Source organism: Callithrix jacchus, chromosome 10 (assembly GCF_049354715.1).
Source record: "Callithrix jacchus isolate 240 chromosome 10, calJac240_pri, whole genome shotgun sequence".
Taxonomy (NCBI): Eukaryota; Metazoa; Chordata; class Mammalia; order Primates; family Cebidae; genus Callithrix; species Callithrix jacchus.
The window spans coordinates 111808222-111824417 of record NC_133511.1 but is presented as its reverse complement, the minus strand read 5'-3'; the positions used below and the strand labels follow the sequence as shown (position 1 = coordinate 111824417).

The window sequence follows — 16196 nt, the reverse complement described above, 5'->3', positions numbered from 1 at the left end:
TTATTTAAATATAGCACAGTTCCTGAATTATGAAAAGTACTGATTTTATATTAGAAAGTTAGCGTGAAAGCTAATTGAGTGCTTGAGACTGATGAAATTAGTAAGCCTACGATCATAAATAACAATCTTCATTTGAAGTGTGTAACTAGTCTTTATTTCTTTTGGCAGCTTCTGGGCTGGCTGGCTGAGAAACTGCCTACTCTTCGTTCCACCCCTACAGACCTTATCCTTTGTGTTCCTCATCTGTACTCCTGCCTAGAAGATCGAAATGGAGATGTGCGAAAGAAGGCCCAAGATGCCTTACCATTCTTCATGATGCATTTAGGATATGAAAAAATGGCCAAGGCTACTGGGAAACTAAAGGTACTACTTCTTGTTGTTGCTACTGCTGTTAAAGCTATTAAAAAATATATTGAACATGGTCTAGGCACAGTGGGTCACACCTGTAATCCTAGCACTTTGGGAGGCCAAGGCAGGTGGATCACCTGAGGTCAGGAGTTCAAGACCAGTCTGGCCAACATGGTGAAACCCTGTCTCTACTAAAAATACAAAAAAATTAGCTGAATGTGGTGGTGCATGCCAGTATTCCCAGCTACTTGGGAGGCTAAAGCAGGCAAATCACATGAACCCAGGAGGCAGAGGTTTCCAAGAGCCGAGATTGTGCCACTGCACTCCAGCCTGAGCAACGAATGCGAAACTCTGTCTCAAAAAAAAAAAATGTATATGTTGGATATGAATTTATATGAGCAAAAAACCATATTACTTCCTCGGAGTCAATTTGAAATCATAACAAGCAAAAATAAAATATTTAAGAGTGTAGAAGTAAAAATCTGCTGGCTTCACAGGGGTGAAAACTGTGACCTTCTAGTATGATACCTACTTTAGTGTGACTTCATAATGTATGTGATTTCTTTGACACCATGCACTGCCTCCCTTACTGCACTGATATTTCAAAACTAGGAGCTCTGTCATTTGTTTGACAGAGGATTTGTTTGTAAGCTTAGTATGACTTTATCATTTATATGACCTCTCATTTTTATGTTATTTTGTCTCTCTAGCCAACTTCTAAAGATCAGGTATTGGCCATGTTAGAGAAAGCCAAAGCTAACATGCCAGCCAAGCCTGCTGCACCTACTAAAGTAACTTCTAAACCAATGGGAGGGTCCGCTCCAGCCAAATTCCAGCCTGCATCAGGTAACTCTACCTTGAGAGGGCTAAAAGGGAAGGAAATAGCCCTAGGAAACTCTAAAAAGTTCATCTTTTTTTAAAATCACATTTCCTTACAGCCTACGTCCCAAGCTTTCCTTTCTTCTCTCCTTACTTTCCTTTCACAAGCACTTGTCAAGTATGTATTTTATGCCAGGAACTGTATGTACTAAGAGTACAGAGATGATTAGTTTCCAATTCTAAGAGGTTTTTTGGTTTTTGTTTTGTTTTTAGAGATGGGGTCTTGCTCTGTCACCCAGGAGGGAGTATAGTGGTGTGATCATAGCTCACTGCAACCTCAAACTCCTGGGCTTAAGTGTTCCTTCTGCCTCAGCCTTCCAAGTTGCTGGAACCATAGGCATGCGCCATCACTCCCGGCTGCATTTTTCACTTTTTGTAGAGATGAGGCTTTGTTGTGTTGCCCAGGGTGGTCTCAAACTCCTGGCCTCAAGCAATCCTCCCATCTTGGTCTCCTAAAGTGCTGGACTTACAGGCTTGAACCATCACACCCCAAAAGAAGTTTTGGAATAGGACATTAAAATAGTCCTTTCTGAAGTATTACATCCCTACATTTAAGGTTTCCACAATTATTTTTGCTCTTGGAGGCTATAATTAGAAGAGGAATTGTGAGAATCTAGCTTACTCCACTGTATTAACCTTCTCTAAGGGAAAATTCTTGATTTCTTCATCCTGATATTAAAATTCCATAATAGGCTGGGCATGGTGGCTCATGCCTGTAATCCCAGCACTTTGGGAGGCTAAGGCCTGCACATCACCTGAGTGAGACAAGTCGGGCCAACATAATGAAACCCTGTCTCTACTAAAAATACAAAAATTAGCCAGGCGTGGTGGGACATGCCTGTAATCCCAGCTACTCAGGAGGCTGAGGCAGGAGAATCACTTGAATCCAAGAGGCAGAGGTTGCAGTGAGCCAAGATCATACCATTGCACTCCAGCCTAGGAGACAGAGTAAGACTCTATCTATCTCAAAAAATAAAAATACAAATAAATAAAATTTCATAATATATAACCTGTGACTAATTCATTTTTAGACTTACTGATTAAACAAAACAATATTCTTCCATTTAGTGGAATAGAAATTGTTGATGCTATAAAGTTAGAAATTTTACATATATACAGCCTGAGCAACATGGCAAAACCCTATCTCTACAAAAATTAGCTGGGCTTGGTGGCGCACACCTGCGGTCCCAACTACCCAGGAGGCTGAGGTTGAGGTGGGAGGATTACTTCAGCCAGGAGGTTGAGGCTTCAGTGAGCTATGAGTGCACCACTGCACTCCAGCCTGGGTGACAAAGACCCAGTCTCAGGAAAAAAAAAAAAATTTACATGTATAAAACTGTTGATATCAAAGTACATAATCAGTTTTAGCTTTTTTTTTTTTTTGGGGGGGGGAGGAAGGCAGGAAGGGAGGGAAGAAGGACGGTAGGGAGGAAGGAAGGGGTGAAGGAAGGAAGGAAGGGAGGAAGGAAGGGAGGAAGCGAGGAGGGAGGGAGGGAAGGGAAGGAAGGAAATCAAGCAATGAGAGAGACATTGCCGACCTGGATCTAGAGGTTTACAAGTTGATTTCTTTTTTTTTGAGAGAAGGAAAGAAAAAAATAACAATAAGTAAAGGAGAGGAAGAAAGAGGGAGAGTAAATGGAAATATTGCTTTATTTTGAAAAAAATTGGGTATTAATGATGGCCAATCAATGTTTCATTTAAGCTTATGGGTAGGTGTGATGTGGTATTGACAAGAATGTATATTTTATGTATTTGAAGTGGAGAGCTCTATAAATATTTATTAAGTTTACTTGTTCCGGATCTGAGTTCGAGTCCTTGATATCCTTATTAATTTTCTGTCTCTTTGAATCTAAGTCTCGTATCTGGGTGTTAGGATCGTTAGCTCTTGTTGTTGCATTGATCCTTTTACCACTATATCTTTGTTGCTTTAAAATCTATTTTATCTGCTACGAGAATAGCAACTCCTGCTTTTTATTTATTTATTAATTATTTTTGCTCTCCATTTGGTTGGTAAATCTTTCTCCATCCCTTTGAGTCTTTGTGTATCCTTGCATGTGAAACAGGTCTGGATGTAACATGCCATTGGGTTTTGGCTGTGTCTTTTGATTGGGGGATTTAGTCAATTTAAATTTAGGGTTACTGCCATTTGATGTTGACCGGCTGTTTTATCCATTCGTTGGTGTAAATTCTTCTTTATGTTGGTGCTCTTTACTTTTTGGTGTATTTTTAGAAAGGCTAATACTGGTTGTTTCTTTCTGTGTGTAATGCTTCTTTCAGAAGCTCTTGTAAAGCAGGCCTGCTGGTAATAAAATCTCTGAGTTCTTGCTTGTTCATAAAAGGTTTTATTTTTCCTTCAGTTGTGAAGCTTAGTTTGGCTGGATATGAAATTCTGGGCTAAAGGTTCTGTTCTTTGAGGATGTTGAATATTGGCCCCCACTCTCTTCTGGCTTGTGGAGTTTCTGCTGAGAGATCTGTTGTGAGTCTGATAGGCTTGCCTTTGTGGTTAACCTGACCTTTCTCTCTGGCTGCCCTTAGTATTTTCTCCTTCGTTTCAACCCTGGTGAATCTAACGATTATGTGCCTTGGGGTTGCTCTTCTTGAGGAATATCTTTGTGGTGTTCTCTGTATTACCTGGGGTTGATGTTGACCTGCTTTGCTAGTTTAGGAAAATTTTCCTGAATAATATCCTGAAGGGTATTTTCCAGCTTGGATTCATTCTCTCCGTCGCATTCAGGTACACCTATCAAACGTAAATTTGGTCTTTTCACATAGTCCCACATTTCTTGGAGACTTTGCTCATTCCTTTTTATCCTTTTTTCTCTAATCTTTTCTTCACGTTTTATTTCATTAAGTTGGACTTTGACCTCTGATATCCCTTCTTCTGCTTGAACAATTGAGTGTTTAAACCTGTGCATACTTCTCGGAGTTCCTGTATTGTATTCTTCAGTTCCATTAATTCACTCATACTCCTCTCTAAGTTGTCTATTCTCAATAGGATTTCATCAAACCTTTTTTCAAAGTTCTTAGTTTCTTTACGTTGGGCTACAACATGGTCTTTTAACTCACCGAAGTTTGTTATTATCTATTCCTTGAAGAGTGATTCTGTCATCAGAATGCGCTCGTTCTCCATCAAGCCTTGTTCCATTGTTGATGTGGAACTGTGATCATCTTTAGAGGGAGAGGCGTTCTGACTTTGAGTATTCTCAGCTTTTTTACGCTGGTTTCTTCCCGTCATTGTAAATTTATCCTCCTGTCGTCTTTGAAATTACCAACTTTCAGATTAGGTCTCTTGAGTGGACGTCCAGGTTGTTAGTTCCCAGGGCCAGAGCAGCGGCGTTAAAACTGATGGTGCTTTTCTGCCCAGGATTCTCCTGTCTGGCTTCCTTCTTGTGTCCGTAGTAGGCGACTCTGCCTTCCCGGGACTCCAAACCTCGGTCAGAAGGGGAACCGGTCCCGTTTACTCTGCGCCGAGCACTGCCGCGCGGAGGTGCCGGCGGAACCGCTGCGCCGGCCACGAGAGTCGCTCTGGCCACCCGTGTGTTTCCTCCACTGGGGGATCTTCTGCTCTGTGAGCGACCAGAATTTGCCTGAAAGTGTGGCGTCCTCTAGTTCTCGGCGCCTTCCCTGAGAGCTGCAATCCCGGGATGTTAGCGATCGGCCATCTTGGATCGTTCTCAGTTTTAGCTTTTATTAGAATCTTACTATATAGCAGATCCTGAATATCAAAGATGTCTTTGCCCTCAAGAAAGGATCAGTCTTGGCTAGGCATGGTGGCTCACACCTGTAATTCCACCACTTCGAGAGGCCAAAGAGGTCAAGACCAGTCTGGGCAACACAGTGAGACTGTCTCTACAAAACAAAATTGTTTTAATTACTTGGGCATGGTGATACATGCCTGTAGTCCCAGCAATTCAGAAGGCTGAGGTAGCCAGGGAGGTTGAGGCTGCAGTGAGCCCTGAATGCGCTGTTGCATTCTGCCTTCATGACAGAGTGAGACCCTGTCTCTAAACAAACAAATGAGGCCAGAGCGGTGGCTCAAGCCTGTAATCCCAGCACTTTGGGAGGCCGAGGCGGATGGATCATGAGGTTAAGAGATCGAGACCATCCTGGTCAACAACGTGAAACCCCGACTCTACTAAAAAGACAAAAATTAGCTGGGCATGGTGGTGCGCACCTGTAGTCCCAGCTATTCAGGAGGCTGAGGCAGGAGAATTGCTTGAACCCAGGAGGTGGAGGTTCAGTGAGCCGTGCCATTGCACTCCAGCCTGGGTAACAACAGCGAAACTCCGTCTCAAAAAAAAAAAGAAAGAAAAAGAAACTACAGTTTAAAAGTTTAAATGTTGGTAAATGAGATACAGATTTTCTGAATTAATTTCTCTCTTATGCTTAAACAGAGATTCGAGGAGAAAAATTAGGGAAAAAAATCTAAGCCAGCCACAGTGGCTCACACCTGTAAGCCCAGCAGTTTGGGAAGCTGAGGTGGGTGGATTGCTTGAGCCCGGGAGTTTGAGACCAGCCCAGGCAACTTAGTGAAACCCTGTCTCCACAAAAAAATACAAAGAAGATTAACTGGGCATGGTGGCATGGGCCTATAGTCCCAGCTACTAGGGAGGTTGAGGTGGGAGAATTCATTGAGCCCAGGAGGTCAGGGCTGCAGCGAGCACTGCAAAACCACCACTGTACTCCAGCCTGTGAGACAGACCAAAACCCTGTCTCATAAAAACAAACAAACAAACCTGGCTGGGCACCGTGGCCGAGGTGGATGGATCACCCGGGTCAGGAGTTTGAGACCAGCCTGACCAACATGGTGAAACCCTATCTCTACTAAAAATACAAAATTAGCTGGGTGTGTTGGCACCTGCCTGTAATCCCAGCTACTTGGGAGGCTGAGGCAGGAGAATTGCTTGAACCCGGGAGGCGGAGGTTGCAATAAGCCGAGATAGTGCCATTGGACTCCAGCATGGTCAACAAAAGTGAAACTCCGTCTAAAAAATAAAAAATAAACCTAACTGAAAACATCTTAAAAATGGATACATTTAAGACTGCAGGATTCCTTGTCAACATTATATGTGTAACCTGTGCAAAATAAAATGACATTATTTAAAGTTTATAGTATGTGCTTTTTTTTCCTCAAAGCACCTACTGAAGAGTCTGTTTCCAGCAGTGCAGAACCCAAGCCTGATCCAAAAAAGGCCAAAGCTCCAGGATTATCCTCTAAAGCAAAGGTATGTCAGTTCTCTATACTTCAATGTAGACTTCCTTTTAAATATGTTTTGTACAATGAGTCATTCTATTAGGAAGGATCATATTATATGTAAAAGAATATCACTACTGTTGATACTAACAAATTATTTATACAAATTTCTGTGGCTCATTTTTAATAAGGTCCTAAAATAGAGACATCCTGCTCTGAAGAGGTGCTGTCATCGTTCCTTTCATGTAGATTTTTAGGGAAAGATTTGCTTTATTGAAAGGAGAAAGGGCCAGGTGTGGTGGCTTACGCCTGTAATCCCAGCACTTTCGGAGGCCAAGGCAAGTGGATCACCTAAGGTCAGGAGTTCTAGACCAGCCTGGACAACATGGTGAAACCTTGTATCTACTAAAAATACAAAAATTAGCTAGGTGTGGCATGCACCTGTAATCCCCACTACTCAGGAAGTTGCGGCAGGAGAATCCCTTGAACCTGGGAGGCAGAGGGTGCCGTTAGCCAAGATCTTGCCGTTGTACTCCAGCCTGGGCAACAGAACGAGACTCAGAAATTAAAAAAAAAAAGGAGAAAGAAAGCATTTGTAGCTCTGGCATAATAAACACTTCAGGCTGATTTGGATTTAAGAAAAGGAGTTTCGCTGTTGTTACCCAGACTGGAGTGCAATGGCACGATCTCGGCTCACCGCAACCTCCGCCTTCTGGGTTCAAGCAATTCTCCTGTCTCAGCCTCCTGAGTAGCTGGGATTACAGGCATGCACCACCGTGCCCAGCTAATTTTTGTATTTTTAGTAGAGATGGGGTTTCACCTTGTTGACCAGGATGGTCTCGATCTCTTGACCTCGTGATCCATCCACCTCGGCCTCCCAAAGTGCTGGGATTATAGGCGTGAGCCACCGCGCCCGGCAAGTTGGACAATTTAAAGCAGTATGTTCAAATGGTCAACTTTATCCTTGAGTGATTTTTTTCATTTTAAGTTTTTTAATAGCAGAAAATTGTCATTATTTCTATCAAGATTCAGATTAATAAACATATTCAGAGCATTATTTAATACTTACAAAAGGAAAATTGCAAAAACTGTGCAATGGGTAGTAAATTTAATAGTAAATCTAAATAGGGAAGTATTTAATTTACTTCCTGTAATTGATGAAAAAATATAGAGTGATAACTTTTTTTAGGCAGTGTATGTACAAATACACTCCAAAATAGAGTGTATTTTGGAGTACATGCTCTAGGGTCATTCCTCTAAATATTACAGTTATCCATTTTTCTTCCCTATGCTTGGCTCTTTAACTCCTCAGTGAGTTAATTTAAATGGGTAATTATCTTCAACTATCCAAAGATGTTGTTCTTTTCCTGTCTGCCTGTCCTCACTCCAAATTTATCAAGTGCTTATTTTAGTGTTGATCACGAGTGCTTTGAAGTATTTTTTGACTCCGTTCTTAATGCCACAGTTTTTTTTCCAGTCTTTTTAAACTTACAAAGCAGTTTCATATACATGATCTCATATTTGTTTGGTCTGAATGACTTAGTGTTTATACTAGAAAGAAATTCTGGCCAACTAGAAATAGTGGCCATGCTGCATTTATAATAATAATGATTCCAATAATGAAATTTGAATTTTACCTTAAACATATATACTCTTTACTATTTTCTATCTAATATGAAGATTGTAAATCTTGGATTATTTTTAAAATCATGTGACTTAAGTTTTTAAAGCATTTCTTATAACTTTCTCTAGAAGGAAGTTTGAAAGGCCTTTAGTTATACTGTTATGATAGAGATACATTTCAATATCAATGGAGAGAAACAGAAAAGCTTTCAAAGTAAGTGATATGAAATGTGTAAATGCCATTCGAGGTGTCATTAATGGCTGAGGCAGGTGGATCACTTGAGGTCAGGAGCTCGAGACCAGCTTGGACAACATAGTGAAACCCCATCTCTACTAAAAATACAAAAATTAGCCAGGGGTGGTGGTGGGTGCCTGTGATCCCACCTACTCAGGAGGCTGAATCAAGACAATCACTTGAACCCAGGAGTCAGAGACTGCAGCGAGCCAAGATTCTGCCACTGCACTCCAGCCTGGGCAACAGAGTGAGACTCCATCTCAAAAAAAAAAAAAAAAGATGTCATTAATGTGGAATGCTATAAATAGTGTTGAAGATTTCAAGATAAAAACAATCATCCAATAAACAAAAAGTCTGTGACCTAGACTAATGATCAGTAGTAGTAGCTTTTACAGCTACATAGCATGCCAGTCCAAGAGCTAACCAACAATTACTTAACAATATTCTCAGAAAAATTTCTGGAGAACCTGTTCAAAAACGTATACAAGATTCTATGACATATTTTTTTTTCATGTGAAATATCATGTAGAAAGATGTCTCTGGTTTCTATAGTGCCCTTTTACTGGGCAGCAGCATCATATTCTTAAGGAGAAGTGGCCAAGCTAATCAGAATTCCCCGAACCTTGGTTGTAGGGTGCACAAGGGAAGAAGGTGCCAAGCAAAACAAGCTTAAAGGAGGATGAAGACAAATCTGGACCGATTTTCATTGTCGTTCCAAATGGAAAGGAGCAAAGGATGAAAGATGAAAAAGGATTGAAGGTAAGGAAGGATTAAGAATCGTCAGAGATTTTTACTTGTTTTGTTATTCAAGAATAGTTTTGCCGTCTGAAATTCATGTTATTGTGAAATATCTAGGAATTCAGTGTTTCTTTTGCTTGTTTTAAGATATTTAAGATATTTTGCTTTATTTAAGATATTTAATAAATATTAGTTTATAGGAGCATTACTTCCTACCAAAAAAACCTATAGAATATAGTTATTGCCTATTTGTCCCTGTAAATAGAAATAAATGATATAGTAGCTTTTTTTTGGTTTCTTCATTTTTAAAATCAAAGAATGGAACATATTCATTGTTGTTGTTTTTTTTTTAATTAACTAGACATATAAGCTTCTTCATTAATCTTTCTTTCTAAGACCTTACAAGGCAGATTTGGTGACTGTTTAATAAATGGCTAGTTCAGTCATTTCTCTTATTTTGCTTTGATTTCATTAGGTACTAAAATTTGTTTTCACAATACATAATCTTTTTTAAAAATTATAAGCAGTACAAAAAGTGCAAAGTATAGTATGAAAAGCATGTCTCTCTTCCATTATCCCTTCACAGGGAGGATATTAGTACTCATTTTTTTAATGTATTACTCCAGAAATATTTAATACCTCTACTGTCATATGTATATTTTTATATAACCTCCTTTACACAGATGGGGACATGCCATACTGTTTGTTCTGTATCTCACTATTTTCTTTTAATGATGTTTGAACTATCTGAAAGATTATTCGTATCTGTATATGTATGTGTGTGTCACTGTTTGTATTGGTACATTATATGTACATATCTTTCTTTATCCTTAGCCTACTGTGTTGGACATTTAGGTTGTTTCTGGTCTTTCACTGTTACAAGCAGTGCTGCTGTGAATATCTTTGAATGTGGGTCTTTGTACACATATGTCAGTTTATCTTTGTTAAACTCCTAGAATAACAATGTGCATAATTTTGATATATATATAAAATTTTCTCTCTGTCAAAGATGTGGCAACAGTATCCACCATGTAATATATGTAGGATTGATTTCTTTTTTTTTTCTTTAGTAAGAATTGCAAGGCCAGGCACAGTGGCTTACACCTGTCATTCCAACAATTTGGCAGGCCGAGGCAGGCAGATTGGGTGAGCTCAGGAGTTCGAAACCAGCCTAGACAACATAGTGATACTTCATTTCTACAAAATTTATTTTTAAATTAGCTGAGCATGGTGGTGGTGGTGCATGCCTGTAGTCCCAGCCACTTGGGTGGCTGAGGCAGAAGAATCACTTGAGCCTGGGAGGTCAATGTTACAGTGATCTATGATCATGCCACTGTCTCAAAAAAAAATAAAAGAATTCCAAAAATTTCTAATTCCTACAAGATTTTCAGAGTTGTTAAGCTTCAAGCAGTATGACACCTTGAAAAGATATTTTGCATTCATACTTCATTACAAATGAATGTTGTTGAATTTTTAAATATTTTATTGTTCCTGAAGCTGCTTTATATAAGGCTGTTTACTTCATTTCAGTTGAACACCCTGTAGCCCCTTTTCACTGTTTGTTTTTTCCAGGTGCTAAAGTGGAATTTTACTACCCCACGGGATGAATACATTGAGCAACTAAAGACTCAAATGTCTAGCTGTGTAGCTAAATGGTTACAAGATGAGATGTTTCACTCAGACTTTCAGCATCATAACAAAGCTCTGGCTGTGATGGTTGATGTAAGTCTGCAACAGATAAATATGCATGTATCTCAGACATGTAAAAATACTGAGCCCTATGAAATAATCAGAAGTTTGCATGAGTTGAAAAGGAAGTAGACTATACTGTTCTCTATTTTTAGAACTGTCTTATTTGATAGAATAAATGGATGTATGTGTATATTTTTTAGGTCTTAATCGAAGCCTTAAAAATCTGTCATTTTCTTTTTGGGCTCCAATAAAATTTAAGAGACACTTGCCTAATAGAACTTTAAGAATATAGAAGATTTTATACATTCTTATTTGTGGGAGTTTTGTTTTGTTTTATTTTAAGCACTTGGAGAGTGAAAAAGAAGGTGTTATTGGTTGCCTGGATCTTATCTTAAAGTGGCTTACCCTGAGGTTTTTTGACACCAATACGAGTGTCCTGATGAAAGCACTAGAATATTTAAAATTGCTCTTCACCTTGCTGAGTGAGGAAGAATATCATCTTACTGAGAATGAAGCGTCTTCCTTCATCCCCTATCTTGTTGTCAAGGTAATGTTGTGGTTTCTCTCTGGGAGACTGCTTAAGTTCCTAGCTGACCTCAGTTTCTATACTTTTATTTCCTCTCCCTTTTTAACTGATTATATCACAGTACCTTCCCTACTCATCCCTATCCCCCTCTTCTTTCATAACATAGTAATGCATGGGAGAATCATTGCTACTTAGGAAATGTCTCACTTAATTATTATTTTCCTTGTTGACTAGGTTGGAGAACCAAAAGATGTCATTCGTAAAGATGTTCGTGCCATCCTGAACCGGATGTGCCTTGTCTACCCAGCTAGCAAGATGTTTCCCTTTATCATGGAAGGAACCAAATCCAAAAACTCTAAGCAGAGAGCAGGTGAAGCAAACAATTTAAGTGGAGATGTGGATCTCTGCAGCAGTAGCCTATAGAAGAAATAGTTTATAGATGAACAAATACATTTCTTCAGTGCCTATGTAGTTGATTCCAACCTCCTGATTTAGACTGTGAGAGTGATGAGTTGCACACTGGTGGAGCCATGGTATCAGGTGATACAGGCACCACTCAGTATCACCCTGGTGACAAAATCAAGTGCACAGGGGCCATCTGACTCACAGGCATCTCTTCCTTTCAGGAGCACTTGCTGAAATACCATTGTTTCTCTGATAAAAGGCAGTAAACAAAAAAATCCTAGGCAGAGCCAGAGTAAGATTTTAGTCCTTCATATATGCCAAGGGAAATTTTTCTAGTAAGGATAAGTCTCTATCCCAAATGTGTGTTGTCTCATTAATCTAGCCTTTCTTCCCCATCAGAGTGCCTGGAAGAGCTGGGATGTCTGGTTGAATCCTATGGCATGAATGTTTGCCAACCAACCCCAGGAAAAGCCTTAAAGGAAATAGCTGTTCACATAGGAGACCGTGACAATGCTGTACGCAATGCTGCACTCAACACCATTGTAACGGTGTACAATGTACATGGGGATCAGGTGTTCAAACTGATTGGAAATGTGAGTGACTTCTCTCAACACTGTCAGCATGTTGTGAAAAGAATTGCAATATCTCCTACTTGTTAGTTAGGTTTCCTGTCCTCTCAACTGTAGCTAAGTTTTTACTACTTTTTAGTCAACTCAACCAATCAATGTGTCCTAGAATCCAGATAGACCTTTGAGGTGTCTCTGATTAGGCTGTTTTAATAGAAATCAAGTTTTCTTTTCTGAGCATTCTATTCATAGCAAATTTGCTTTAGAAATGAGTGCTATTTTTGAATCAAGAAATCTGAGCTAATCCCGGGTTTAAATTCTGCCTGGCAATCTGCCCTGTAATTTTTACTGCATTGAGTTTTTGGTTAAAAAGTGTTTGCTTACTTGTGTACAATGTGGATATTAGTATCTCTCAGATCACATCTTGAGCTACATCCGTGAGCCAGTTTGCCACTCACACTAGGTTCTGCCTCTGACCTCTTATTTCCTTTGGCCCAGTCATTATTGTGTCTGGACTTCTGTCTTCAGTTACCCCATAGTGTCACCTTTCATTTACACTGGGCTTAAATATGTTTACTTATATTTTCTAATTAAATTCTCACTACTACGCAGTGAAGAATATAAAGCAGTTGGGAATTTTACGGGTGACCAAAAATGAAGTTTCTTGTCCATAGTCACACAGCTAGATAGTGGTGACAAAACAAAAAATGGGAAAGCTTCATTTAATTTTTGACCTTTTTATTTGTAGTTACAAATTGGCTTTCTTTTTTATCCTTTCCCTTTTTTTTTTTTTTTTTTTTTTTTTGAGACAGGGTCTTTCTCTGTCACCTAGGCTGGGGTCCAGTGGTGTGATCATGGCTCACTGCAGCCTCAACCTCCTGGGCTCAAGTGATCCTCTCACTTCAGTCTCCTGAGTAGCTGGGACTACAGGCATGTGCCCCCACACCCACCTATTTTTTGTACTTTTTGTAGAGATGGGGGTTTCACCATGTTGCCCAAGCTGGTCTTAAACTCCTGGGCTCAAGTGATTCTCCTGCCTTAGCCACCCAAAGTGCTGGGATTACAGGCATGAGCCACTGTGCCCAGCCCCTCTCCTTTCATATCGTCTCTTACTATAGCAGCTGGGCAGGTATTAACAGTAGTTGATTTTGAAATGCGATGTCTTCAAAATAAACATCTCCAAACATAGAAGGTTCTATTTGTTTTGATATGAAAGTAGATATTAATTATTGAGTTCTCCAGTTAGGTTTCTAAATTTGGCCTCTTGACAGCTTTCTGAAAAGGATATGAGCATGCTCGAGGAGAGGATTAAGCGGTCAGCAAAGAGGCCCTCTGCTGCACCAATAAAACAGGTGGAAGAGAAACCTCAGCGTGTACAGAACATAAGCTCCAATGCCAACATGTTACGCAAGGGACCAGCTGAGGACATGTCTTCCAAACTCAAGTATGTAGATAGAGATACTTGTCTGAAAGCATCTCCATGGCCTTTGCCTTCTGTGCTCACAGCCTGTCCTGTAACATAATCTTTAGTTCTTGTAGCCATTGTCATGCATGACAGAGTGTCTGGGTAAATGTATTGTAATCAAACGTTTGATCCTTCAGTCTTCATTGTCTTTGTCTTTGTCTCAAAACCACTTCTAAATGGTCTTGTGCCTTCTTTCACTGCTTTTCCGTGGACAGAATTATGTATCGCACTTATAGGATGTAAGTACTGCCTGCTAATTTCTCATTAGCAGGGCTCTTATATCTTTCTAACTTCTGACTTGGATTCATCCCCTCTGGAGGGTGACTAGCTTAGAGTTTATAATCAGGGTAGAGGGTATCCGTAAGTTCCCCATGAATCAAGTCTTCCACAAAAGTTCAATGTCGTGTGGCTAAAATATTGATTCACTTTCTTCTTTGTGTTATACTTGGTTGTGCTTAGTTTCCTATTCTTGAGATAAGGCTAAATAAAATGCATGCAACCCAGAATTGGCTTAGGGACTCAAAATACTGCCTCCTAAGCAAGCAGCTCTGTTTTGGGTTGTGTCATGAGTATAATTTTAACCAACTTGAATTTGGAAACTTTGAATCCCTATTTCTTGAATGTAAAGCTGGCCCTGACCTGTCAAGAGTGAATATTCCTAAAAAGGGGTGACTGGTGGTCCCACAAAGTATAAAATGTGCTGAACACTGCATGGAATGGTACTTATGATTAGCAAAATTAAAGCACTTGTTAATTTGTTGGAAAAGAACCAGCCAGTCTAGATTTTTCTTACATATTTGCCCATAAGTCATGAACTTTGAGTCAATATAAATACATTTTTTTGTTTTTTGCCCAATAAGGAATAGAAGTACAAGGTTTGTTGGCTTTAGTGAACTAGAACAAATACTATAACTTGGCAGGTAATGTAAGTACAGATTAAAGTTATCTGCCCTCTTAGGATATTCATGAACCAGTGTTGTTGCCTGTTAAAGGCACTTGCTTAGACTCAAGGACTTAAATCATTCAGGGGGGCTGAAACCAGAAGTTGAACATCTGTCCTGAAGCTTTGGGGCAACTGACAGTGCTACTCTTGCCCTTTGGTTAAGAAGTCTCTTTTAGTTCAGGAGCCTCCTTTTGCTTTCCTTAGCCAAGCCCGAAGCATGAGTGGGCATCCTGAGGCAGCCCAGATGGTCCGCAGAGAATTCCAGCTGGATCTAGATGAGATTGAGAATGACAATGGTACAGTCCGATGTGAAATGCCAGAACTTGTTCAGCACAAACTGGATGACATTTTTGAGCCAGTCCTTATTCCTGAACCCAAGTGAGTTAAACTCTTTTGTTTAAATATAAGCAGTTCATGATCATCAAGACACCATATGTGAAATGTGCCCTTTGTGGTAGTGTGCAGTTAAAACTTCTTAGAACTGATTGCTCTCTGAATTATAATAGTTGTTAACTAAGACCTGGACCTAGTGGAGAATTGTATAACTCCAATGGGATGTCTTGTAATAGAGATTGAAGTTTTCTCTTTGCTCTGCTATCTAGGATCCGGGCTGTTTCTCCACACTTTGATGACATGCACAGTAATACAGCATCCACAATCAATTTTATTATCTCCCAAGTAGCCAGTGGTGACATCAACACAAGTATCCAAGCTCTGACACAGGTAATGGGTGTGCTCCCGTGATAGGGATTCCGTTGGTGGACACAGGCTGTAAAAGTGATGAGTTGTACCCTCATAGAGTCATAGCACTGGGGGATGCAGGCACTGTGTAGTACTTTCCTGAGGAAAGAAATGCACAGGGGCCACTCACTCATCACTTGTCTCAGAGGATATGGCTCTGATAGAGCCTTTTTTTTTTTTTTTTTTTTTGGAGACAGGGTCTCACTAGGTTGCCCCAGGCTGGAGTGCAGTGACTATTCACATGCACTATCATAGCATGCTGCAGCCCTAAACTCCTGGGCTCAAGTAATCCTTCTGTCTCAGCTTCCTGAGTAGCTGGGTCAACAGGTTTGCATCACTGCATCTGGCTGAGCCTTTCATTTTTTTAATTGCATTGATTCACCAGAGGCTAGAGATATAAGAACAGTTAACAAGTAAGGACCAGCTCTCACGGAACTTAAACTTAGATTTTAGTGGACAGAGACAAGTAAACAAGAAAATATCACACAGTTGTAACTACTATGTAAATATAACTCAAATTGGGTAATGAGAGAGAGAAACTGAGTAGTTACTTAGACTGGGTGATCAGGAAAACTCTTGATATGTGTGAGGCTAAGAGACTCCAAGCAGAGGAAACAGCTAGTACTCAAAGGACTTAGGGAAGAAACGAGCTTGCAAGTTCAAGGAAGTAAGAGAAGGTTCATGTGCCTGGAGCATAGTGTTCAAGGAGGGGAATGATACAGCATGAGATTTGAGGGGCAGTGATCAAATCATGTAGGGCTTTAAAAGCACTAGGGTGAGTTGGAGTTTATTTCAATTATGATGGAAAATCATTAGAAATTTTTAAAAACAGAAATCGTGG

At 40.0% G+C, this 16196-nt stretch overlaps 1 protein-coding gene and 2 non-coding genes across 10 annotated transcripts in view; all 3 read left to right on the top strand.

Moving 5' to 3' along the window:
* Positions 1-16196, top strand: part of CKAP5 (cytoskeleton associated protein 5) — a 111104-nt gene that overhangs the window by 80524 nt on the left and 14384 nt on the right. For 4 of the 8 annotated variants that reach the window (XM_035262550.3, XM_078340964.1, XM_078340963.1 and 1 more), the window contains exons 25-36: positions 169-363; positions 1059-1194; positions 6364-6452; positions 8913-9038; positions 10590-10739; positions 11053-11256; positions 11470-11605; positions 12040-12233; positions 13478-13650; positions 13887-13910; positions 14819-14992; positions 15217-15337. In XM_035262550.3, coding sequence (XP_035118441.1) covers positions 169-363; positions 1059-1194; positions 6364-6452; positions 8913-9038; positions 10590-10739; positions 11053-11256; positions 11470-11605; positions 12040-12233; positions 13478-13650; positions 13887-13910; positions 14819-14992; positions 15217-15337 — 1722 coding nt within the window. The remainder of the gene's footprint in view (positions 1-168; positions 364-1058; positions 1195-6363; positions 6453-8912; positions 9039-10589; positions 10740-11052; positions 11257-11469; positions 11606-12039; positions 12234-13477; positions 13651-13886; positions 13911-14818; positions 14993-15216; positions 15338-16196) is intronic. The other 4 variants (XM_035262552.3, XM_078340966.1, XM_078340967.1 and 1 more) reach the window with 1 other exon arrangement.
* LOC118146021 (small nucleolar RNA SNORD67) lies at positions 11733-11843 on the top strand. The gene has a single exon (XR_004731491.1). It is a non-coding gene; the product is annotated as a small nucleolar RNA SNORD67 (small nucleolar RNA).
* Positions 15385-15490, top strand: LOC118146022 (small nucleolar RNA SNORD67). Its single transcript, XR_004731492.1, has one exon. It is a non-coding gene; the product is annotated as a small nucleolar RNA SNORD67 (small nucleolar RNA).